Here is a 27,706-nt window from a genome sequence, read left to right as displayed (position 1 = left end):
GGGAGATGGGACTGAGAGATGCGAAGTCCATGTGCAGTAGGCATTAGAGGGTCATTATTAGAGGGGTATATCAGAAAATCTAAGAACTATAAGACTGTCTATCCTAAAAAAAAGAAGGAAGGAGGGAATGAAGAAGAAGAAAGGAAGGAAGGAAGGGAGGAAGAGAGGAAGGGAGGGAGGCAGGGAGGGAGGCAGGGAGGGAGGGAGGGAGGAAGGGAGGAAGGGAGGAAGGGAGGGAGGAAGGGAGGAAGGGAGGGAGGGAGGAAGGAAGGAAGGGAGGAAGGAAGAGAAAGAGACACAAGTGTTTTTTGTTGATGAATTATAGGTAAGAAAAACCTACATATTTAATAAAAATAATTGGAATTTTGATCCTGAGAAAGTTTCTTTTGTGATGATCATCTGCATATTTAGAAGATCATATTTAGAAATTTTTAAATTGTGGATTTAAGCCAAAAGAGTCCTAATATTCTTACAGAGTGTGGCTCTTAGCTTATGTGGCCAGAGCATTGCCTGCTGGACCTATGGAAAGCCACCAGGCAGACACTGGGGAGAATAAACAGGAAGGCAGATTCAGGACGGTGTCAAGGTTGCTGCTGCCGCCGCTGCTTAGGGATAGTGACAAGAATTCCCACTGTGAAAACAATCTTCAGGTTCAGAAATAGAAACCAGGCCAATAATAATGATGGAATAAGAACTGGGATTTTTTTTCTTTCAAAAACAAGTTCCATTCCCTGCATGTTTCCAATATCTTCCAAACACTATACCAACACATTTGCATCCTAAATTTGTATATTTTAGAGCCAAGTATAGTTGTTCACATTATCTTGAAGTTAATTGTTTAACAAAATAATTGTATTTTTTCTATTAGCCAATGTCCCATATACCAGTCTAATTTAAACTAAATGGCACTATAAAAGTCTCAAATAAAGTATGGCTTCATCCATCTTTTCTTTAAAGGTGAAACGTAACACTTTGGGGCAGCTATTAAAGACAGAGGGGAAGGAACTAGGATTCCTTGATTATACAACCAGGTTGCCACCCAAGTAAGACAAGAGGTAACAGTTAATTCTAGCCAAAGAAATGGAAAAAACTTCATTTGAAAACCAACACTAAGTAGGTAAACAGTCCTTTGGAAGTGTGACACAATTGCTATGTGCTATATATTTCGCAGTCAGAATATACAGTGTGTTTAAAAACATCAAAGTTTGAAGGCTGTGAGCATATTACATGAATCCAATAAAACATGCAGGAATACCAATTAATGCTTAGGGGTAAATTATGTTCAGAGATCAGCAAATGACCTGATCAGAGATTATGTTCAGAGATTATGTTCAGAGATCAGCAAAAGACCTGGCTGGCCTGGTGTGGCTGCTCTTTCAACAAAATGATTGTCTTTGAGCCTCAGTTGCTCTGTTCCAAAGAACCAACCATTAGGTTCCTTTGACTCCATGACCCCAAGTTTCTGTTCCTAGGGAAATGCAGTGGGTTATTTTTCTTCTGGAATGTTAACCATGAGGAAACCTGCCGCAATTTCTTTGTGATAATGAACTTGAGAACTAAGGGTATAAATAGTAGGTCATCAAGCAGCAGAGAAAGGACACATGGAAAATCCTTAGGTGATGTCAATGAGAGTTTAATTCAGTTCTGGTCGAAAGGGAATGGAAGATATAGGTTGTGTGAACAAAGAACAGAATGAAGCCATCAGTCCATGGTGAGGACTGCCCAAATCATGTAACTTTTGCTTTATAGCTATAATATTAAATTTTAAAAATTGGTATGGCCATACAAAATTACATTATTGAATTTTTATATAAAGAAACATATTTTAGAAATTTATTGCTTCTTTCATGTTATCTCTAAAATCTAAACAGCTAGGATTTTTTATATGTGTAGGTGTTGATTACACATAATTTTCCAATTATTATTTCAAAATACTTTATAATTTAAATATTTTAAATAGTTTTTTCCTGAAGGGCTTAAAGCTTAATGACAAAAAATGAATTATAATGTTGATAAAATGTCAGGTTTTATAAAAATTAATAAATGGGTGCAAAATTTTCAAGATGGCATAATTAAATTAACTCAGAACATTTAGTACAACTGCATACAACTATACTGGGATATAGTGAAGAGAAATTTCCACTTCTATCAAGTTTTCTGCTTCCCATCAGAGATAACAAACTTAGATGAAAACCAAACAGCCCTAAAAATAAAAATAGGATATATACAATAAAAAGATATCAAAAAGAGGCTTTTGCTTTGAAAGGAAGTGAGGGCCAAGTCAGAAACATGGCATCATCTCCTTTTTCGATGAAATGAATGCCATTTATTCTTGCCAAACGTAAAGCAGACGACCTTTCAAACATTCTGGTTGGGATTTTCTCTACCAATCTAAATGATATGAAAATAAAATATAGCATGTAGCACATGGCTAAAATTTTAGAAGCAAATATAGTTTTAAAAATTCTTCATAAGGAGACATATTGATCTTAAATGGATACACTTAAAGATTAGTTTTTCAACTGAAAATTTACTTTGCTGTCCCAAAAAGCTCTTTTCTCACAAACACAACCAGTATAAAAATTTTTGTGTATAGATTAAAAAACAAATTAAAAGCAAAAGCTAAAATCTTTTAAATGGTGACAAAATATATATTTATATTTTTAATTTATTTCCAATTCCCCAAATTAGGTGTAGTGGAATATTTCCTGAAAGATGGAATACCATATAACACAGGTGCGTTTGGGACCTCATTCAAGAGGTAGCTATATCAACAGTATTAAAAGTACCTTAACATAACATGGTCTGTACATGACTTATGGTATGATATCACACTACTTAGAGAACAAAATATGGATAGCTGATAATTTTATAAGAATATGTATAATTTATATATAGTACCTGTTTAAATGTACAGCCTTTGTAAACTATATGCTCTGCCTCAAAACTCCGGAGGTCTGAAGTTTGGGTGTGCGGCCTACCTGTGGGTGTTTACATCCTAATCCTTGTGGAGATGTGGAAATGCCTAATTGCTTTTCAGATAGTTCCAGTTGGTAGCCTCCTTTTCTTGGCCTTCTTCCCAAACAATCTGGGCATTAACAAAAGCCAAATTATTTTAAAATGGATTTTGAACTGTTAAATCCCGTTCCACATGAGATGGAAAAGATAAACCAGGTTTCTTAAATATATGCCTGAAACCCAGATGGATGACAAGATCCTTGCAATGCCAAATCCACAGCAGTACAATTTGTGAATGAATTATATGAGGGAGGTTTTCTTCTTCTGCCAGCACTTTCCATCTGGGTAGATCTAGGTGAGGTGAAGTTGCATAACTTTCAGCCCTTTGTGGAATCTAATTACCATGCCACCATTCTAAACACACAACCACGTGACTCACCTGGGTGGGATAATACGAAGAATAATGCGCTTAGCAAGACCCTCCTCACTTCATTTCACCGAGAAATAAAGAGGTCTTCTTCACCACAGTCATGCACAGAGGAGTTCTGTTAGACCCAGAACATTTTTGTTTGGATCGCCACTTTCACATCGATGCTTTCCTGCTCTCCCACAGTTTGGCATGATTACCATAACATACAAGGCCCTCGTGACTGCAGACTGCAGCCTGTCCATGTTTCTCCTTCTTTTTGACACCTCTTCCGATTTTAATTTTCAACAGATAATATAGTCATATGGTTCCACAATTTTAAAAGTATAAACTGAAATACAAGGAACTGTCTTTCCTTTCCCCATCTCCCAGCCTCCTTGTTTCCCTCCCCTTCTCAGGCAACCACTGTTATTCCTTCTTAGGTATCCTTCCAGAGAGATGCACACACAGCACAAATGGCATATTCTCCCTGCCTCTTTAAAGCAAATGTTAGCAAATAACACACATGGTTTCTCTTGCTTTTACAACTATCTATATATCTATATATGCATGTAAGATCTTTCTTATATATGTATATATATGTCTGGAGGCAAGTATATATATGTATATGTGTGTATATATACACACATATACACTCATATATACAGAAATACATATACACATATATACACAAGTGTATATATATATATATACACACACATACACACATACATACCTCTTTATTCTTTTTTTTTTTTTTGAGACAGATTCTCGCTCTGTCACCTAGGCTGGAGTGCAGTGGCACAATCTCGGCTCACTACAACCTCTGCCTCCCACGTTCGAGCGATTCTCATGCCTCAGCCTCCCTAGTAGCTGGGACTACAGGCACGTGCTGTCACAGCTGACTGATTTTTGAATTCTTTATTCTTTATACAGTGGCATAATGTTCCATTATAAGGATGTATCATAATGTATGTCCCACGGCCCTCCTGGTAAGCATTTAAGTTGTCCTCAATATTACAACAAAAACCTTTGCACATATGACTTTCCCTAAGTATTTGATCAGATTTATGGAATAATCTCTGAAACAATGGAATTATTGGTTGGAAGTATATAGAATTTGAAATTCTGAAATTTACTGCCATACGGGCTTCCCTATATATGGACTCAATCTACATGCCCTCCCTCCCCCAAATCTGAGTTATCAGTTTCCCCGATATCCTTACCAATCCATTGTCATTTATATGTGATGGAATTCTGGGGTCTTTAATACAAACATCTGAAAAATGGTATCTCCTTGAAATACCTCATTCACTAGACTTCCAGAAGATCAGTGTTCTCCTCCCACCTCTCTGGCTGCCATACCTTAACCTTCTGTTTGTTCTTCTGCATCTTGCTGACATATAAACATTAGGGGCCAGCGATCCCTCTTCTATGTCTATGGTCATCTCTTAGATGAGCTCAGTCTCCCAGCTTGAAAGATCACCTTTGCAATGATAGCTCCCAAATTTAATAATTCCAGTCTTGATCTCTCCTCCAAACTTTAGACTTGGAGGTCAACTAGGCGTATCAAACTTAACTTGTCCAAAAACAAACCCCTGATCTTCCCTTTCAAGACCAGGCCTGCCCCAGTCTTCAGCATCTTGGTAAATAGCAGCTCCATCCTTCCAAGATGAAGCCAAAAATCATCTCTTTCTCTCCTCCTATGCCACATTCAATCCATCAATAAGTACTGTTAGCACAACCTTCAGAATGTTTGTTTTTGCCATACGAAATTCTTTTACATGCAGTCTAACACTAAGTTTGTTTGCTTAATATTATGTTAAAGCTTCTGGGATTGTATTAGTTCCTGGCCTGCATCTCCACCTCATTTGCTGTTCCTGTCTTTCCCATGTGATATTCCATGTTGCTCACTGCTGCTGCTGGCCGGGGCTGTATCGCCCTGCATACACTCTTCTGTCTGTGTCCACTTGCCTTGGCTCTTAGACAAACCACCTTCTTGACTTAACTCCTGCCCTAAAGTCTGGTTCAACTATCCCCACAGACAGACCTCCCCACTCCTCCTCTGTGTGATCAGGGCTCTACGGCAGTGCGCACTCACTCCTGCACTTACAACCTAGGCTGCACTTACACTTATGAGTGGCTTAGATGCCTGTCTCCAATACTTGACCTGGAGCCCTCTTAGGGGAGGGTCCATATCCCGTTTTTCTGTGGAATCTCCAGCTCCTGGTCAGACAGAGAGTAAGAGCTCGTTTGTTGAACAAATAAATATGCGGCATTCTGTATTCAATTCAGCTCAACAGATATTTATTGAGTGCTGGCTTTGTGCCAAACACTGTTCTTGGCATTTGGGAAACGTTATGAACAAACAAAGGTCCCTTGCCCTCAAGGAGTTTCCACTCTAGTAGGAGAAACACAGACAACAAGTGATGGGCATAAGTAAATTATATGGGGTGTTACAAGGAAACAATTGTTACAGAGAACTCATCCACTCAAGTGGCCCTTCTATTTGGATGACAGCCAATTCTATCTGTAGGCCTCATCTCTATCTGAAGCTTCACTATAATTGTTTTGACAACTTACTAGCTATTTCCATTTGAGCATCCTACTGTGATCTCATATGTGTCAAACCTGAAACAGACCTTCACAACCAACTTCTTCCTAAACTAATAATTCAGGCATTCACATTCTTTTGCTGGGAGTAATATATGAACATGGAGGGCAGAGGAGACAGAACCAATCACTGAGTCCCCGAGTGAGTCCTAAACTATCTAGTGACCTCACTGCTTGTAACAGTTTCCTGAAGTATTTAAGACACTGACAGATAGAACTTGAGACAAGGGCTTTATCACCAAATAAGTTTGAGAAATGCTGAGTTAAAAATGAAGGATATTTAGCATGCTAATGTGTACTGAGAATCTCCAAAGGGGATAAGTTGCATTATAAAAATTTGATGATGAAGTCCTTTGCCCAAGGAACATGACTAGTGTTGCATGAATTAGGCTTTAGTAAATGTTGGCTTAAAAAAAATCAATCCCAAATGTTTTAGACTTGAGTTAAAAGGCTTCCATAATTGGGCCCAGCCTGTATTTCCAACCTAATTTTTACTGTTTCCTGAAGCAAATATTTCCCTTCAGCCAGGACAATATATTTCATGTGCACTGAAAGTACACCTTGATGATAAAGTCTGCTAAGCTTTGGCCCATCTAAAATGCCCTGTTCCTTCTGCTTAACTTATACAAATCCTGCATTCCCTCAAGTCCCTAGTTCAAGCTCCACCTCCTTTCCTAACAACAAAAGCCTCTGAGACTGCTCCTTTCTTCAAATTTCATTTATACCTGTTATCTATACCACTCACTTGGTTGTGTTTTATTGTAACTTTCCATGATGGTACAGACATTATTATCCTTTTTTTTGCATCTCCAATAAGTAATTAGTATAATAACTTGTCATGAAACAAATTCCACAAATGCATGACTGTGTTTTTTCTTTAATATGTTAATATGTTGTTGACACAGCACTGACCTATAATGAGAATACAGTGACCTATACTAAAAGAACACGGGTTAATTGAAGTTGCTTTATATTCCTTATTATTATAAGAAAGTTTATCTCCAAATACTGTTAAAACATTCTTAGAATGCATTTGTTCACTTTTATTCAATTATTTATATATTCCCTTTTACAATCCCTTATATATTTATAATATACTACAGGATTTGTAGACCATAGAATTTGAGAGCTGGAAAAGCCTTAGAGATAATCTGGGCCAAATCACTTTATATTAAACCTAAGGATACCTAATATACACACATACATGTGTGTATATATATAACCTTCTGGTATTTGTATGAGAAAGGTGATTCATTTTGTCTGTGGACTTTACTTGAATTGTAGTTCTTCTCAGCTTTAATAAGAAATTATAATGGGAATTCTCATAACCAAATGGTTTATTTATGCAAGTGCCAGAGTTAAAAACAGCCTGAGAGTTACTCGTGACCCCTCTTGAGCAGAACATCTGCTGAGATGACCCTGAGAGTTGCTATTTAAATACAAGGGGATGCTTTCAGAGACTCCATGGGTTTACGAAGGAAGGAGTGAGGAAGATGTGACAAGAGAGCACGGTGTTGGGATTTAATCACAGAACAGGTACCCCAGGAAGGGCAAGTGTCCCCAAAACTTCCCTCCCCTTCATTTGTGGCACTGGGGAAATGTCACTGGTGAAAGCTATGTTCTATGCTGCTCTAGAAAGATAATTTTGCTGTCATTCAATCACACAGCTGGTGCATGCCTGAGTCTGAGCAGTCACTCACACTCTCCCTGTGGAGAGACAGAGGAGAGGGGCTTAGGGAAAGAGCATGAACTCAGAAGAGGGCCTGCTCTGCTCTACCCTCAGAAGAGAAGTTCTCAAAACCTGAATGTGCTCACCACAATGCAAATTCCTGAGTCTCACTCCCAGATGGTCAATATTTTGGGAATGATGTAAAGAGACTGCATTTTCAACAAGCATTCCCAGGGGATTCTGACCACACGTATGAAAAATAACATTCGTGTGAAAGTTGATGTGGGAATCCTTCTTTTCTTTGCATGACTCTGTGAATATATGATGTGGGAATCTTAGAGCAGAATTAGGGTGAAGGTTACAGGGACGGTTGAGGTGTGGTGAGACAGCGGTTTCTAGAGACCAGTTGCTTATTTTGAAGTTTTTGCTCTGAATGAGTTGGCCTAGTTGTTGTCTTTGTGGTCATTTCCTCTGCCATCCCTCATCAGTGATGAAGGTCCTTTGTGAGGGAATTAAAATGAGAAAGAGGCCACTGAGGACCTTGCTACTTCTTTTCTTCCCTTGACTTCACTAATTATTAGTTAATTAATTAGTAAATGCCTAAAAGAAGATGTGGTGGTTCAATATCCAGTCTTTAAGAGAAAAGATGCTGTGGATTTCAAATGGGGCCTGGGAGTCTGATGCAGGTTTCCTGTGTCTCATCTTCAAAGTGTTAACTTTCCTCCTTCAAACTAATGATGATGGGCTACAATTTATGTGTCCTGTAACATTGTATGGGATGACTTGTTTAATCTTTTAATCTTTTTCAGTAACTGTAATCCAGCCATTCCCAAATTGCTGTTTATGTAACTGATCTTAGTTCACTGCAATTTAAAAGGCATAGGGCCATCAGGGAATCACATAATCCACTGCCTCTTAGAAGAAGGAAAATGAGGCAGAGAAATGTCCAGGAAATCTGGACAGTTTTCTCCAGCAGGAATTTATCGTTTTGGACTTGATGACTTTCATGGATTTTTCTGTAGCAACAATGGTATCTTCAACAGGATTTTGAATCCTTCTAAACATGTATGATGTCCTCTCTATCGGGGGTTCTCTTCCACAGCATTAACAATCCTTTCCATATAGCATCCTCTGTAATGAGCCTTAAAGGTACTTATGACCCTTTAATCTACATGCTGACTTGGAGACATTGTGCTTGGGGGAAAAGAGACCATTTCATGGCTTTCAGTGTTGAACTCATGGGGTTCTGGGTGACCAAGGGCATTGTCCAATATCAAAAGAAAATTAAAAGGCATTCCCTTACTGGCAAGGTACTTCCTGACTTCAGGAACAAAGCATCAATGAAACTAATATAGAAGAAGCTCTTGTTGTTCAGGCCTCCATGTTGCACAACCAAAAGACTGGCAGCTGGTGTTTATCTTTCCCCTTTAAGGCTTGGGCATTAGCAGCTTTATAGATGGGGCCAGTCCTGACCATAAACCTGACTGCATCTGCACAAAACAGTAGAGTTAGCCTATCCTTTCCTGCCCTAAATCCTGCTGTTTGCTTCTCTTCCTTACTAACAATTCTCCACTGTGACTTTTTTTTCCCCCCAGAACAGGGTACTTTCAGCTGCATTAAACACCTGTTCAGGCAGATATCCTTTCTCCTCAATGGTTTTTTTAAATTTTATTTTTATTTTAAATTTTTATAGGTGCATAGCAGGTATATATACTTATGGGGTACGTGACATGTTTTGATACAGGCATGTAATGCATAATAATGGAAAATGGAATATCTATCCACTTAATAAGCATTTATCATTTGTGTTACAAACAATCCTATAATACTCTTTTCATTGTTTTAAAATATACAATAAAATTATTAATGACTACAGCACCCCTGTTGTGCTATCAAATACTAGGTCTTACTCATTCTTCCTAACTTTTTTTTTTTTGGTACGCATTAACCATCCCCACCTCCCCCGCCCTGACCTCCCATTGCCTTTCCCAGCCTCGGATAACCATCTTTCCATTCTCTATCTCCATAAGTTCAATTGTTTTGATTTTTAGATTCCAAAAATAATTGGGAACATGTGATGTTTGTCTTTCTGTGCTTGGCTTATTCCACTTAACATAATGACTTCCAGTTCCATCCATGTTGCAAATGATAGGATCTCATTCTTTTCCATGGCTGAATAGCACTCCATTGTGTATAAGTATCACACACAATATCCATTCAACTGTTGGTAGATGCTTAGGTTGCTTCCACATCTTGGCTAGTGTGAACAATGCTGCAAAAATCATGGGAGTGCAGGTATCTCTTTGATATACTGATTTCCTTTCTTTTGGGTATACATGCAGCAGTGGGATTGCTCGATCATATGGTAGCTCTATTTTTAGTTTTTTTGAGGAACCTTCAAACTGCTCTCCATAATGGTTGTACTAATTTACATTCCCACCAACAATGTATGAGGGTTCCCTTTTCTCCACAGCCTCGCCAGAATTTGTTATTGACTGACTTTTGGATAAAAGCCATTTTAACTGCAGTGAGATGATATCTCATTTAGTTTTGATTTGCATTTGTCTGAGGATCAATGATATTGAGCACCTTTTCATATGACTGTTTTTCATTTGTATGACTTCTTTTGAGAAATTCCTATTAAACCTTTTGCCCATTTTAAAATTGGATTATTAGACTTTTTTTCCTACAGAGTTGTTTGAGCTCCTTATATACTCGGGTTATTAATTCCTTGTCCCATTCAGTGTGTTATTTCTCCATTTTGTTGTTTGTTTCCTTTACTGTGTGGAAGCCTTTTAACTTGATGTGATCCCATTTGTTCATTTTTGCTTTGGTTGCCTGTGCTTGTAGGGTATTACTCAAGAAATCGTTGCCTAATCCAATGCCTGGAAAGTTTCCCCAATGTTTTCTTGCAGTAGTTTCACAGTTTGATGTCACAGATTTAAATTTTGATTTGATTTCTGTATAAGGAGAGAGATAGGGGTCTAGTTTCATTCTTCTGCATATGGATATCCAGTTTTCCCTGCACGATTTACTGAAGACACTGTGTTTTCCCCACTGTATAATCTTGACACCCTTGTCAAAATGAGTTCATTGTAGGTGTGTGGATTTCTTTCTGGGTTCTCTATTCTGTTCCATTGGTCTATGTGTCTGCTTTTATACCATTATCATGCGATTTTGATTACTATAACTCTGCAGTATTATTTGAAGGCAGGTAATATGATTCCTCCAGTATTGTTCTTTTTACTCCAGATAGCTTTGAATATTCTGGGTCTTTAGGGGTTCCATATAAATGTTAGGATTTTTTTTTTCAATTTCCATGAAGAATGTCATTGGAATTTTGATAGCGATTGTATTGAATCTGTATATTGCTTTGGGTAGTATGGACATTTTAACAATATTGATTCTTCCAATCCATGAACATGGAATATCTTTCCATTTTTTTATGTGTACCCTCTTTAATTTCTTTCATTAGTGTTTTATAGTTTTCATTATAGAGATGTTTCACTTCTTTAAGTTAATTCCTAGGTATTTAATTTTATTTGGGGCTATTTTAAGTGGGATTACTTTTTAAATTTCCTTTTCAAATTGTTCACTGTTGGCATATAGAAATGCTACTGATTTTTGCATGCTGATTTTGTATCCTACAGCTTTACTGCATTTGTTTATCAGTTCTAACAGATTTTTGGTGGAGTCTTTAGGCTTTTCCAAACATAAGATCATATTATCTGCAAACAAGGATAATTTGACTCAATGATTTTCTTAATGGCATCTGGGAACTTGTCTGCTGCCTGCTGGTTGACAGAAGCTGCTTCGCCTATTACCTTGACATTTTTTAAGCCAAACCTCTTTCTAAAATTATCAAACCATCCTTTGCTGGCATTAAATTCTCTAGCTTTGGATCCTTTACTTTAAATTGTCATATAATGACTTCACTTTTTTTTAAATCATATTAGTCTATAGGTGTGCCTTTTGTATAGCAATCCTGTACCCACCTAAAAGCTGTATTTTCAATGTGAGATAAAAAAACTTTGCACAAGAAGTGCAAGGTTTTCATACCTGCTGGTATGGCTGCAAAAATAGCTTCATGAATTTTCTTTTCTTTTTTTTTAGAACAGTCCTTATGCTGGATTCCTTTATCCTGAAATAGCAGTCAACTGCAGACCTCAATCTATGGTATATACTAAGCAATTCAACTCTTTCTTGTAATGTCATGACTCTTCTCTGCTTCTTGGGAGCACTTACAGTATCACCAGTGGCACTTCATATAGGTCCCATGGTGTTACTCAAGGTTTATGGTATTGCACTAAACATGATGAATAATATGCCATAACTGTGAGAGATCACTTTTTACTGTGAATGCAACTTACTGGAATGATAAACTGCTCAGTCAGAGATGATTAGCATCACACAGCGTTTTAAGCAGATACTCCCAACACTTGAGCTCAGCACAACAGCAACAGGAGGTGGCTATGAAATTATTACAGTAGCAAAGTATGTTTTGGAGTTAATTTTAGCAGTTATGAGTTAATAGTGCATCTTACATTGTTTACATTTTTCTTAACTGTGAAAGACGTCATGTATGGGCTTTAAGTGTGTGCATAAGTTTTGATAAATTTTAACCTTTTATAACAGATCTGTGCATATTTTATGGCAGTAAATGATAAAATAGACTAGTACCTACATATATTTTATGTGGCCTATCTTTTTCTTAAATTTTTTGATATTTCCATGCTGCATGTTTCATCTGTCTTTTTTCAAATTGTTGCCAACCTCCAAAAAATGTTTTAGTATATTTATTGAAACAACTCACATATATGTGGACCCATGCTGTTCAAACTTGTGTTGTCCAAGGGTCAACTGTATTTTCAAACAGAACACTTGTGAAGTGCTTTCAGAATGAATCTCGCAGATGATTTTCTTTACTATGTTGGGCAAGATGATGTGCATGAACCAAGTGATAGATGGTGATGGCTTACTTATCTGATAACCTCAGCTCCTAGGAGCACACTGAGATCTGAGGAGTTTGAAAAAAAAAAAAAAGTCTCTGAGCAATTAAATCCAGGTCATGTAGGTCTGGCCTGACATTCTGCTGGTTTTCCCCATGCAGGAGTGTGTCGGGGCCTCATCCTCTTTCATGTAAGATAAATCGCTTGGTCATAGGGGAGACATCAACAGCTCAGCAGACTGGAAGCAGCAAATGTAAGAGAAAACAAGAGCAGTATACAAACAGACAGTTGGAAATACAGTACAAAGCAGTAGGAAGTGAGAGTTTAATGAAAGGAGATGGAATTAAACTATTAACACGATGTCCAGATCTGAACAGTCACAGCAGGCAGGCTGCTGTGTGTGCAGGTTAAGGGGCCTCCAAACTTAAAGCCTCCAAGAAATCACTGCATTAAACTGCAGCATCTCAAGATGACCCTGGGTCTTTAAAACAAATGTTCAAATTATTTTCGGCAAATCAAATTTAAGAAAGCAGGGATGGATAAGATCCACTGAAAATTTCCCATTAAATTGATTAAAATGAAGGGTAATTAAAGCTTTTATTATTTGGAAAGTTATTTTCTTTGATCCCACTTTACTCAGTGAAGATGCAACCCTGGCCATGCATGAAAATACGCTGGAGCTTTTAGCAAAGAACCTTCCATTTAAAGAGGTGTGGAGAGGGCTGGGTCATCTTTCATTTAGTTTGATCCTCCCTCCTAACAGTCATTCTGAAAGTGCACAGAACAGATTCTCCTGCCAGAAGAGGAACGACGCTCTCATCCTCCCAGGCATGCAGGCATCACCTCTGCCTGAGGCATGCCCATGAAAGCAGGGAAGCCAGCAGGTGTCCTATGCGGGCTCTTTGCGCCTCTGCAACCTAACACTCTCCCAGGCCTTGTGGGTGTGGGATCACATCTTTGGGAACATCCTCAGTTCCTGTGGCAGCTTTTGCCCCTTGATTCCTTCCTTCTTTTTTCTTCGAATTTAGTTTTTATTTTTGCTAGAATTATGCCTGTACGTAAAGAACCAAATAATTGTCCACAATTCTCCCTCCCCAGAAGCAGTCACATTCAACGCCTTTAGCTGATTGTTTCCCTTCCTTAGTATTTATGTTCATATTTCCAAGTAACATGCTTATATTGTTTACTTAGAACTGTTTTTCAAGCATCACCTATTAAATTCCCCATATGGAGAATGAGAATTTTGCTATTTTTAACCTCCCCACTGTCAGGACACAGAGATCTAAGTGTTAATTAATCCAGCTTCCAGACAGTTCCTCTCTTTTATAACTAGCTTTAACCCAGTTCCCAGAGGTACCTGGTCACCAGGTTAGATCTGAGCTGGTGGTTGGCCTGTGAGTCAGGCTGTGTCAGGCCCCCCAAGACCAGCTTCAGATTGAGGTTCCAGAGTGGGCAGCTAAGCCAATTATCACTTGTTCAGCTGTTACTCAGTTTCTAGAATTTTGTTGCTCCCGATTTCTTTGTCCTTATGGATTTGTGGTTTAAAAAAAAACCCTCTACTGTCATTTTAATGAGGTTTTAGAGTAGAGATTAAAAGCATTTGTTAATTCACCATCTTTAACAGGATGTCATTGATTTGTTTTTTTCCTCCTCCAGAGAACAATTTATTTTCCATTTAAAATTACCTGATAGAAATACCTAGCTCACTGAGGGAAAGCATTTGGGTTTCCTTCTTGATCGTCTTCCTATCCTTTATTAAGCATACCAATTCAGTGACTAGAAAGGAAATTATAATCCAAAAATGGGCTGCAGTTTTGGCGTTTAAAGAGACAAAAACATAGATATTAGAAAGTGGAAAAGACTTTGGCCCTGATATTAGAAAGTGGAAAAGACTTTGGCCCTGAAAGAATTTGACAAATCTTTTCCCAACTTTTATACATTTCTAACAAATGAACTTTTATGATGTTTCTCCCTCTGCAGACTCCTGTTCAGCTCTCCTGCTGGTGTTCCTTACCAATCCCCTACTTGAGAACATGTATGCATGTGTTCGCCTGGGCTTATGAATTATAGAGACCCATTCTTGCATGGCCACATCACTTCTCACTCCCATGGCGGCCCAGACTCACGCATCCCATATCACCCCTGCAGGATCTGATATTTAATCAGTCCCTTTGACTGGCACTGCTGATCTCTGACTCTGAGCAAAGTCCCCATACTCTTGCCCCTGTCTTGAAGCCCCGCTTTCACTTCCTCACCCCCAAAGTTGGTGTTCTCCTATGACACTACTTCCCTGTTTACCTCGTCAATGGAAAACACTCCTCTCTTTTTCAGAATTTTTCTAAATGTCACGGCTTTCTGTATTATCTCAGACGAGGAGCCTTTCTCCCTTTCTAAGGTCAAGTGTTTCATGACTGTACTTCATTCCTGACCTCACATCCTTCATCCTGAATCTCTGTCTCATCTATTAATGTCTTCCTCCTCACTGGGTCGTTTATATACTCCTAGCAACATGGTTTTATTATTAAAATTTCTCTTTTACCCCAACTCTCTGTGTCACTGCATTCTCTTCTTAACAGAGAGGACTATGCAGGCAGGCTGCCTCCAACTGCGCATCTCCGAGTTGTTTCCACTGCTCTTTCCATGGTCCCTTTGGGTCCTCCACTGCTTGGATGCATAGGTTCCTAGCCTACCTTGGTTGGAGGTCTTCACTTCTCAGCATTCCTCTCCTGCCATGCTTCCTCTTCCCAGTACTAACATCAGCATAGCATGTTCCTATGTAAAAAATAGATTACACAGCCAAGAGCCTGAACCCTTCTGAACTGGGGACATTTTTAAACATGTGTTTGGGGGTGGATGTCTGACTCTTTATTTCCATTCAGTTATTTAAACAAGGTTTTAACTAATAAAAATATATGTTTGTGCTTTAAAATTTGAAATACATCTAAAATAATCCTCTCTTGCAGCACTTTGGTGACCTATATCTGTTGGCAAGCAGAATAACAATTACTTATCAAAAGTAAGATCTTATGCAACTGTCTTTTGAGCCCAAAACAAATTAGCAATTCTTCATATGACTAATGACTATATGTCCTTACCATAATTGTAAACATGAGAAACAAAAGATCAAGGGACTCTAAAATAAGTACTTGGGATAACAGAAGGGCTGTGTAGGCGTTCATCAGTAACTGTGAAACCAAAAGATAATCTTTACACGCTTCTAAAGATCTTTAAACCCAGAGCAACTTGAACCATTACACAGTGGTTATTCTCCCCCCAACCTAATCAAAATCCCTAATAGATAAGATTCTTCAGCTTTTTAAGTACAAGCACATGTATCCCTTACTGAAATCAAACATAAACAGAAAGCCACATTATACTGAAAATTATCAAATTTCATAAACCAGTGAATTGACAATAACTCAAATTGTTGAATAGTTTTTTTTCTGATAAACAGTTTTTTTTTCAAATTCCACAAAGTCCACAATTTTCATAGCAATACATGCATTGAATGGAATCAAATAATTAAAATAAAATCATATTTAGTTAATATTTGGGCAACTACTCTGTGCAGAATGTTAGAACAGATGTCATGGGTAAGATACAGAGAGCAGTTTGATATATAATCTTAGTGCTTTAGGAGGTTATTATCCTGTTTACAAGATGGAATGCATTAATAAAATACACAATAACTGAAGAAGCCCTACCAACTGAAGCAAATTAAAGGTTTAAAGGGCTGAATAGAATGCTTTAGGTAACATAAATCCTGGAATCTTGAAAGGTCTCCCAGAAGACTGTTGAGATAATTGAAAAAGAAGAAAGTACAGATTGGCAGAGAGGGCAGAGAAAGAAGTCTCAGCAGATGAGTGATGTGTGCAAATCTAATTAAGTAGAAACACAGGGAATGGGGACAGGCAGCCCAAAGCAGAGGGTAGATGGCTCACCATCCCTTCCCTTCCTCCCTCACTCTCCAGAAGCACCTTCCTTATCTATTGCCAACTGCCTCCCATCAGGTCTGCCTATGGACATTCTCTGCACACAGCTATTATGGTCAGTACCTGAAAGCTCAGTCCCTCTCCTGTTCTACACAAACACCAATGTCTCCCCAGTGCATCACACACCAACTTGAGACTCCTGAGTAACACACGGTAAGTATTCAATATATTTACTGTGTTTACTTCCATATCTCCTGTTCAATAATTTGCAGATTGTGTTAATAATTTGTAGATTGTGTTGTAGATAAAAATTGTGTTTGAATAATTAAATGTAGATTGTAGGGAGAGTTAGCCTGGAAAGGACTAGAAGTAGAAAGACCACTTTGCTAACAATATTTGCTGACAAGATGAGTAAAACAAGATGGGGATTGTGGAGTTTGTTGATTAGTCACTAATATGAATACTCTTTCAATAGATATTAGAAAAAAAAAGTCACACATATCCTTATCTTCAATCTATTTTAAACAAGTTCATTTCTGAGATAAGGGATTTTTTTTTCAGGGTAGGCAATATAGTTTCTTGGTTTTAAAGAACAGCAACGAAAAAAACCTTAGAAAGTCAGGACAATTTTTTTTTTATGACTTGAAAATATTCTCCATATTAGAATCTCCCAAATCAACACTCAAAAAATCAGAAAATTAAAAGAACTCCATTTTGTGTATTTTCATTACAATGCAGAATACTGAATTTTTTGGTTTTACCACAGCTAAAATTAACTGGATGATTGTTTATATAAGAAGAATTTTATAATCTGGTATAACATTTGGATGTGAAATTAATGAATTTTTCAGCACGTGAAAATGCCAGTGTACTAAAAAGTGTCAGGAGGTTGTAACTGGAATCCATCTCCTTTACAAGAAGCCAGTCTCCCTCTACTCAAGCCTTACCTATCCTACTGTGTACCAGAGTCACGGGTGACCAGCAGGAGCTCTGGCAACACAGTTAACACTGAAGAAGAGATTAGTGCAGAGTTTCTCAATTTTGGCTGTACATTAGAAACACCTGGGAATTTAAAATAGTTATTAATTCCCAGCCCCATACCTCAGACCAATGTTGATGTATTTTGAATGGTCCCCTCAGGTGAGTTTGTTACCCAAGGCTGAGAACCACTGAATTGGTATTTTCTTTAGCCATAGAAAAATAATTTTCTTATTTGATTTTCTTGATACAGCATCCAAAAAATGAAATAGTTTTGGGGCAAAGTATATGATGCTATTAATTTCATTTAAAGAGAGGAAACAAACTTTCACTTACCTGCCTTCTGACAATGTACGATCTTTTCATATACAGCATCTGCATTTTCAATCAACGCCTTGAGGGACTGAATCATCTGCAAAGGGAACATCCAGACATGAGATTACACCTGACAAGTAGATCCCCTCCTGCATTCATGCACAAGGCTCTTCTCCTAAAACAGGCTGATGTGATGATATTAAACGCTTTTTTATCTGACTTTCCACTACTCAACTTCAAATGTGCATGTGAAAATGATAACATCACACACCCCCACAAAATGGTTAAAACAAGATGTGAATAGTATTACTTTCCAAGTGCAGTGAGGCTAGTACAACACTGCACTTGAACCCTGAGCTAATATACTGAACTGAGTTCATTTCAGCGTGAAAAGCTACAAATATGCGCGCAAATCTGATCTGAGTTTTAAATTGTATTTTTGGTTATCCATTTTAACAAAATTTTCAACTTCATCTTATAGAAAACTTCAACACCTACACACTTCACTCATTTCAGCCAAAATGTCTTCATCTGAAATTCAGTTTAAAACATACAATGAGAATTAAAAAATAGCATTTATTTATGTGATACCATTCATCACTAATAGTACCTCTAAAACTAGTATTTTTATGTTCCTATTAATGATTTTTAAAATGCTCAAATTTGAATTCTTGTTCCAAATTGCATGTGCTTGTTTTAAGAGCCCAAGCTTGAAGAAGGGAAAGAATCAGTGAACAGCTGATCCATTATTTTACTCACCAAAAAGCTAGGAAAAGATCCCTCTGAAGTAATCTTGTTGGCTCTAAAATCACTATGAAAAGGAAATGGGATAGCCAGAAACAAGTCTCATGGCTCAAATGGGTACAATTATGATATCTACCTTAGTATAAATTTTACATATTTGTATTTAAATATCCAAATATTTTGCATTATAATATTACTCATCTATTTTACATGACCATCATATTTTAAGTAATAAACACCCAACCATTCCTTTCATTTCTGCCTCATTTTTTTCTTTTTATTTTTTTAAGAGACACGGTCTGTTCTGTCAGCCAGGCTGGAGTGCAGTGGTGCAATCATAGCTCAGTGCACTCTCCAACTCCTAGGCACAAGTAATCCTCCAGCCTCCATCTCCCAGGTAGCTGGGACTAAAGGTGTGTGCCACCATGCTTGGCTAATTTTTAAAATTTTCTGTAGAGATGGGATCTTGCTATGTTGCCCAGGCTGGTCTTACACTCCTAGGCTCAAGTGATCTTCCCACCTCGGCCTCCCAAGTGCTGGCATTACAGGCATAAGCCACCTCACCTGGCCTGCCTTATTTTTCTTTATAGCATTTATCACTAATTGCCATAGTAATTATTGTATAGTAACTAAATATATGCAGGTTGGATTATTTGCATAATTCAAAAACCACCATATTTTGGTAAGTTACGCTTATTTAAAATATAACCAACATGTCTCTTAAAAAGTGTACTAGCTTCTTAAGCTTAGTCAGATAGTATTTATCAACTTGCACAGTTCTAAAAAAATGGTAAACATCAAAAGTTTAAAGGCCAAGGCAGGCATTTATTTACGCCTTCATAATGTATCTTTAATCATCGCTGGGGTCTACTGCAGGCAGTCCCTGTGTGGAAACCAGGGATACCTGACCTACAGGATACAACCCCTGTCCTCAAGAAGTCCACAGCCTATGGCAGAGTTTGCACTTTGGAATTCAGTATTTTCACATTCATTCTTCAAGATCTGAGTCATTCCCGTAAATTAAAATATTCTATTTTACAGCTTGACATATTGAACAGGCAGCAATAAAAATGAATCGTTAAGAACTTTATTATACTGATATAAAGTCGTTTGTACCATTACATAATTTGCATATTGAAAAGGTTCATACCGTCATCAGTAACCTTTTTCAGCTTTGATGTCAAGCCAAATGAGAGATACAAAGAAGCAAGGACTTCTTCAAGCAAGGATGGTGATTGTTACAGCTCAGTATCAAAGAACTGGCCAACTGTGCCCCCATCATTCAAACAGGAGAAGGAAAAAAAAATATGATCAAGGAAATGAACCCAGTCATTAAACAAATGAGGACAGGAGCAAAAGCAGGAGTGGAGGAGAACAAAACAGCAGCATTAAGCAGAGGCTCACACATGCAGATGAGAAACTCATCTTGGGAGTGGTGTAGCGGCAGAAAGAGCAAAGATTTACATGGGTTCTAATCCTGGTTCTATTACTCATTAGCTTTGTCATCTAGGACAAGATATTTAACCTCATAACCCTAATTTCCTACCCATAAAATAAGCTTATTAAAGACATTACACCTCATGATGTGAGGATTAAATGAAAGGATGTGTGAGGAGCGACTGGCACAATGAAGACACTTGTAAGTGGCAGCTGTCACGGCTGACTCCCCATTTATCCAGGAGGCCTGGCAGAGCATTTTCTGGTAGCCCCAAATTAGCTGAATGCCCTCCTTTCATATGTTCACTGGCAATGTTTCCAATACTCATTACTAATTTTAGTTCCACTTGAAAAGCTGGGTGTGATGAAGCTCAGAGAAACAAGTTGCATTATTATTCTTAGAATCATCTTCCAGTTTAAGAATCACCAAAGGATAAACAATTATGCACCTTCCAGCTATAAAATATACGTTAAGGCTGAATATAAATGCACATCCATCTCAAGAGTCCAGATATAGAAGCTCATCTGCCTCCTAAACTCTGTAACACTTGGAGGATCATTTGTTTATTCTTGGGACAATCGTTTACTGAGGCCCTCTATGTGTGGGACCCTGAGCTAAGGGCTGAGAATGAAGCACATGTACCCTAGAACTTAAAGTATATATATATAAAAAAGAACAATTGCTGCACTGGGACTATGGTACAGAAATAAAACAGATGCACAAAGAATAACTAAAAAGGTGGGATTGCTATTGTAACCTGTGAGCTATTGGATGTGATAAAATTCAATATTCTGAAGCTACAGCCCTTTGGCGGGATATTTAATGGTGAAGCACTTGTAGTGTAATGGTATCCATGTTGACAGCCACAGAAGGATCCACTTGTGGCTTAGATTTCAATACAGGAAGTTCCTCTGCTGATAATGACAGTGAATATCGTCCCCCGATTCATGAGTAGTATATAAAATATGAAGATGACTAATACTTCAGGGTGGAGTATTAGTATTCTCACAAATAGTGAGAAGCCATTCCTCCTAGGTTTGAAAGTAAACAGCAGGAGGCACTTGCAGACTGTATTAGAGGGGAATTCCAGAAGGAACCAGCCTAGGAGAAGGTAGGCCCATAGTAAACAATGAGCAAAGCTTAGACAAGGCAGGCAGAAAACATATCCAGACCTCAGCAGAGATGATTCATGTTGTCACACCTGTTATAAAATATTTGTACTACTTGCTTCAGAAGGAAGTATCTTTTTATAGTTTTGGGGTACATATTTATAATTAAATTAATGTATGGTTAACAGTTCATAGTTCTTGTTCTTAACAGGCATATATTAATCTTCAACTTTTGCACTATTGCATAAATTCTCCTTGAGTCTAAGAGCTCCTCTAGGTACTCTTAAGGAAGCTCTCAGGACTGTGGGCTCCTATAGCAACACCAGGTGAAGAGTCCAGCAGGCTTAGAGGACAGGTTAGGCGATGGGCCTTCAGGCCCCTACTCAGCAGGCTGATGTTTCCCTTTCATTCTGCCATCAATTATGATTGAATGTAGTGCACATGGCACTGAGGATGCAGCAGAGGCAACATGGGGCCACCAGCTGATCTAGCAGGGGCCACTTTCTGTCTGGGTCTGCTACTTTATAACAAGCTGTGATTATAAATAGTACAAGTGTTGGCTGAATGAATCAAGATGAAAGTGATTCAACATCTCTGCATCAGTATGTACTTGGTGCTTTCTATTTTATTTACTGATCACATTATCCATGTGAGGTGAGTAATTATGAGGTTAGTTTTACACACGTGAACACTGAAGACCTACCTGAAACATAAGCAACCTTTCAAGGTAATCTGGTATTATAGGCAAAATAACTGTAATTAGTAAGTCATGAAACTGGTATTCTGTTTGGTCTTGAAGCCTCTGCTTTTCCCACAAAACCATAATAGGTCTTGACACATAAGTGGCAACTGCACAAGTGAAGAGGAAAGGCCTTTTCAATCCGAAGAAAGCACAAAAGCAGAGGAAATTTTGTAACTCCTAAAAGGTGCTACACACAATTACAATAGTAATATCATCTCAGCTACTAACATTGACCCAAAGTTGTTTTTTAGAACAATGTTTCTATAAAGCACTTTGAGAAAACATTTTAAAATGACAGCAATAAATTACTTGGCTCTATTTTACAATTCATTATTATAAATAATAAATAATTTATATTTAATGTGAAACTACTAGAATAAGCATCTCAGATTAGACAAAAACAGATGTGCAGGTAGTAATATTGATGCATGAGCCAAAGGAAAAAACTACTTTATCTTGTTTTCTCTGTGTATATTACACTGATATGTCACTAGAATGCAAGGCCAAATAGAATGGTTAATTATATAAGCATTATTTGCATTAATGCAAATGCATGAATTTCATCAAGCCCCTATAAACGCACAGGTGTAAGTCTTGGCACAGCAATCAGACACCCTGCTGCCAGCCTAACTCGCCACATGGATGCTTATATTGTTTTTTCTAGGGCAAGATGCTTTTATATAGTTGTTGCTAATGGATTTTATATCACTGGTCTATTACCAGTACCTCCTACATTTCTGGAACTAAAGTGTTTGGAAAATCTATGGATGTAACATAGCCTAGAAGTCTATTTCATAAATTTGATCACCTCTAATATAAGATTTTAATGTAGAATTTGAGCAGATGAAAAGCAGGAAATTTTAACTAAAGGCAAAGTAAAAATGAAAATTTATATTTTATTAAGCTGGAAAGAAACCAGATATGCCTTTCATCAGAGTGCTATGTTTTGAAAGTAACTCCCATGTTAGTGTAAAGTAAACTTCTCTGTTTATAGATACAGCTATGAGAAGGGTTATTATTACATAAATATATTATATATTACTAGATTTCTATAGACTGCTCCTTCATATTCTGTTTTGAAACTTGCTTATCAACTAGGAAAATTCCATTTTCAGAATAAGCAAGTCTGCGGTTTTATATAAGGACCCTATGTCTGATTTCAGACAATTCACTGAATTGCCCTTCATCTTAAGAACACAGATTTTGTTAATAATTATAAAAGTAGTTTGTCAATAATTTTAAATACTTGGGTGAAAGAAATTTTAGTAATAACATCTGAATTCTAGATTTTTTTCCTCTTTATCTTGTTTTGAATCCCAGTTTCAGATAGAAAATCCCAAACTCTAAACTGCTTTCTTTGCCTGTCCTACTCAACACAGATGTGGCTACTACATCTTCTGTTGTAGCTGTTTCTAATGAAGTTACAAAGTCTGAGAAGTCCTAAAGTTGCTATAAAAGAAAAAGGCTAGACAGTAAAAAAACTTTGTTCTTTCACATGGATTCTATGATTACTTGACACATAACAGGGAAGTATCTTTCCAAACTCAAAAAATGTAAAGATTATCATTCTCAAACATGCCAATGGACTTACAAAAATGGCGCAGTATACACCTGGCCCTAACCACTGAATGCCCCCCAAACTGCCATGACCACCTTGGAGATCCATGATAGGCCTCAGTGGACCAGTAAACGCCCAGGTGGCAAGATGTGGCTTCAGGCACCACCAGGCTCAGGATGACCTTGGGAGGACTGGACCAAAGCAGGACTTGCTTCTCTGGACTCCAGGGATGAATACAGAATAGCAAATGTGATCATGGATAAGGTTTTCAGAAAATAGGAACTAATTCAATCCAAAGTAATGTTTTCCTATCTAGTCAGAATTTTCTGAATGGCAGCCTCTGTTATGGTTTAAATGTGTCCCCTTCAAAATTCAAGTATTGTCAATGTGATCGTATTAATAGGCAGGGCCTTTAAAAGGTGATGAAGCCATGATGGCTCCTTCCTAGTCAATGGGATTAAGGTCCTTATAAAAGAGGTTTCACACAGCGTTCAGCTAGCATGCCCTTCTGTCTCCCACCACGTGAGGAGCCACTCAGAAGACCTTCACCAGATACTGAGCCTTGATTTTGGACTTCTCAGCCTCCAGAACTGTGAGAAAATAAGTTTCAGTTTTTATAAATTGCGCAGGCTGTGATATTCTGTTTCAACAACACAAAATGGACTAAAACAGCCTCTTAAAGCTCAACGTCCCTAGTGGGTGGTCAGCCTTGTGCTGTTTGGCCCTGCAAAGCCAGTTAGTTCACTAATGCCATGAATGGGACAGAAAGTAAGATCAAGATGCCCTTGGGAATTTGTAAGCTTTGGTGCTTTTTTCTGCACTCTTGAAAGAAACACCTCTCTGAGTTAACAATATAATCTCTCTTTTTAACACTTTAAAATAATTATTACTGTGCGGGTGAAGAATTTTGGTTTGATTCTAAAACATCGGGATTTGAGACTTCTCAACTGAAATCCAGAGGTAAGTTTTTCCTTTACTAAAGCTTCCAAGTACAGAAAAATGTTACAAAGTTGAACTAATGGAAGAGGCACCATTTATAAAGTTATTGTTGGAAAATACAACGTACTTTTAAATACTTGAACATAATATAAGTCACAAATTTACACTGAAATACTGAAAGATTATTGCTGTAGAGGTCTTTGGCTAGCTGTGCGCTACAATTAAACCCAGCTCCCCTTTCCATCTCACATGGGGGGAGCATTGTGGCTGCAGTCCACTGTGGGGAGGACAGAGAGCTGGTGCCTATCCAGGGGCCGAGGTCTGCCATATCATTAAGAGCTGTGGTCATCCTCCCTTCCAGCAAGGTCACTATGAAAACACTTTCTAAATAACAAACCGTTTCCAGAGTAACTTGTCCTAGGTTTCTTATGAAACTTCATTTCCACTACCACATCTTCCACTACGCAAATTATAGGGGGGAAAAAACCCTATATAAAAGAAAGTTATAGAAAGAACTTGAGATGCGCTTGATAAAAAGCACTACTCAACTGTTAACAAACATACAGAGGAGCATATTTGGGTGCTGCCACACACAGGACCCCGCTGCAGGCATGATGCGGAAGGCCAGGACTTGAAATCATGTAAAATATTGTTAAGCTTTCTAGGCACCTCAACTCGTATTAGAGAATGTAAGGAAACATGGATAGAAAAGGAGTGAGGGCCAGATTGGATAAGATATAAACTTCTACACTGTAGAGTTTGAATTTAATCACAAACCCTTGACAACTTTAAGCAGAGGTGTTATGAACAAAGTAAAATTTCAGAACCATGAACAAGCATCAGTGTGAAGGAAGAAATGGGAGATGGCACAAAAGTGGGAACAGGAAGCAGGTGGGGGCCACTGCTATATGAGAGACATGAGAGGCAGCAGAGGGGCTGGGAAAGAAAGGATGACATGAAGACATTACATGGAGGAAGACTCCAAGGCTGATTTGCTGTGGGCACAGAAGGAAGAGCCAAGATAAGAGAGGAAAACTGGTCAGGATAAGAAAAATTGTAACACACCTTACAATTATAGAGTGCTTTACAGTTTACAACTAAACATGTTACACACCCCACAGTTACAGAGTGCTTTACAGTTTACAACTAAACATGTTACACACCCCACAGTTATAGAGTGCTTTACGGTTCCTTTAAGTATGTTAACGCATTTAGGATGTGAACTTCCAGCTTAGTTGAATTGAACTGGTGGTTACAATAGGGAAGTCTAAGAACCTCGAGTAGCAACCGGAAATTATGTGACAGCTTGGTTCTGGCACTGGATAATTGAAAATTTTCTCCACAGAGGTAGTGGCTGAGATGAAAGAATGTCTACATTTCTGAGGGAGAAATTTTAAAGATGAATGAATGTTGCATGATGCTCCAGAATCACTGGAATAAGCAGAGAGAATAATAACTAGTATGACAGGTGCAAGAGTGGTCCGAGGGCAGGAAAAGAACAAGGATGCTAAACATTTACAGGCGTGTACAGAGAGAGGTGCTGGAAGGAGAGTGAGTCCACAGTATTGGAAGCTGTGGATCTGGTCATTTGGTGATCTTGAGTAACTGTGGAGAATATACAGTTAAGTCTTCTCTTAACATGGACAGCTTCTTGGAAACTGTGACTTTCAGTGAACAAGGTACAATGAAACCAATTTTACCCTAGGCTAACTGATATAAACAAGGGTTAAGTTTCCACAGCGTATTTCTGGTCACAAAAACGTCATCAAACTTCTCAATAAAGATCAAAACACTTCTAATTTTAAATGCTGAAATAAATGTGAACTATACATACATTTAAGAAAGATTAATGAAAACAAGTAAGATCATTATTTAATCAATTTGTGGTGAATTCGTGACAGTAGTCATAGTGGTGGTGTATTAAATCAACAAATGTTTGCAAAATGAAAATTTTCAGAGGAACCTCCTACTACCACACAGCTCAAAAACAGTTAACAAATATTGCCGTGCATTTGGATGAATGTCAAATACCTGATAAATTTTTATTTCCCAATAACTTATATTCATTCATTCATTTATTTATTCATTTTCCAACCCACTTATTCCAATCCACTTATCAAAGGTGGCCAGAGCCTATCCCAGCAGGTCAGGGTAAAAGGGGGAACCCACCCTGGACAGGATGCCATCCCATCGCAGGGCACACTCACACACACATCCACACTCACTCACACTGAAACCCTGAAGATTGTCTAACTCATCTGAAGCTCATATCTTTGCTATGTGGGAGGAAACTGGTGTACCTGGTGTACCTGGAGGAAACCTACACAGACGTGGGGAGAACCTGCAAACTCCATACAAGTGGCCCCAGCTGGGAATCAATTATTTTTTCCTCTTCAGTGTTATAATGACATGATGCTGAACAAAATGACATTATTCAAGGATCGGCTGTAACTGCAGTATGACAGTTCTGCAATCCTAAAACTCACCTCACTATACAAAATTGTGCAATAAAAACCACAGGGCTTATAAGGAAAGTGGGTTAGGGGCACAACGCTAAAAAATTTTGCAGTGACACATAAAAAAAGACATCAAATAAAAACAATATCACAGTTCTGCATATGTTAAATGGTTAAAGAATGAAAAAATACTACAATAAACATGGCACTTAACCTTGAAAAAGACCTGAAGGTTGCTGGTGGAAGTGGGTGTTGGAGGAGTTGTAGCTTGTGAGTCACTGTGAAGTGGTGGAAGGAGGGTGATCTGAAATCTAACGGAAAATTGTAACACAAGATGTAGAGGGTGTAGCTCATAACACATTTTGTGAATTGAAGAATATGGTGGATGTTTGAGGGGTGTGTATGTAATTTCAGTTCACACAAACTTGTGCACATGCAAATGCAAAATTTTTGGTATGCTCAAATTGTTACCTAACATATAAACTGCATTCAAGCAAGTCTGAATTTTCAAAACAAGTATTTGTAGTAGAACTTACTATAGAAGGGAGAATACTTCAAAATATTTCCAAAAAATTTGTTTACAAAATTCTTCTATGGAATTTTATTTGAAGTCTAAGTTAAACTCCAGTTTCTGCCACATTCAAAGCATGGTTTTGGTTGTCATATAAGTCTGCCTGAACACTGTATTCAACTATTTTAATGATCATTTCTTGCCAGAGAACAGATGCCAAATGCTATATAAATCTGGAATGAATTATGAATTAAGAGTGACCCCGGGTCCACATGTAGGAAGCTAACTATTCTCTTAACTTTTTCCAATATACTCTAACTTTTCATAAAGCTCACTTCAGAGCTAGGGTAGTACCTAAGGGATCAATGTGTCTTTCCTGTTACATAACT

At 37.9% G+C, this 27,706-nt stretch overlaps 1 protein-coding gene across 7 annotated transcripts in view; it reads right to left on the bottom strand.

Moving 5' to 3' along the window:
• PLCL2 (phospholipase C like 2) overlaps positions 1-27,706 on the bottom strand; it is a 279,272-nt gene that overhangs the window by 27,201 nt on the left and 224,365 nt on the right. For all 7 annotated transcript variants that reach the window (XM_034955936.3, XM_034955934.3, XM_034955937.3 and 4 more), the window contains one exon: positions 17,842-17,917. In XM_034955936.3, the coding sequence (XP_034811827.2) occupies positions 17,842-17,917 (76 nt within the window). The remainder of the gene's footprint in view (positions 1-17,841; positions 17,918-27,706) is intronic.

Source organism: Pan paniscus, chromosome 2 (assembly GCF_029289425.2).
Source record: "Pan paniscus chromosome 2, NHGRI_mPanPan1-v2.0_pri, whole genome shotgun sequence".
NCBI classification, from domain to species: domain Eukaryota; kingdom Metazoa; phylum Chordata; class Mammalia; order Primates; family Hominidae; genus Pan; species Pan paniscus.
The sequence above is the reverse complement of the archived record's forward strand: the minus strand, read 5'-3'. Positions and strand labels throughout refer to the sequence as shown.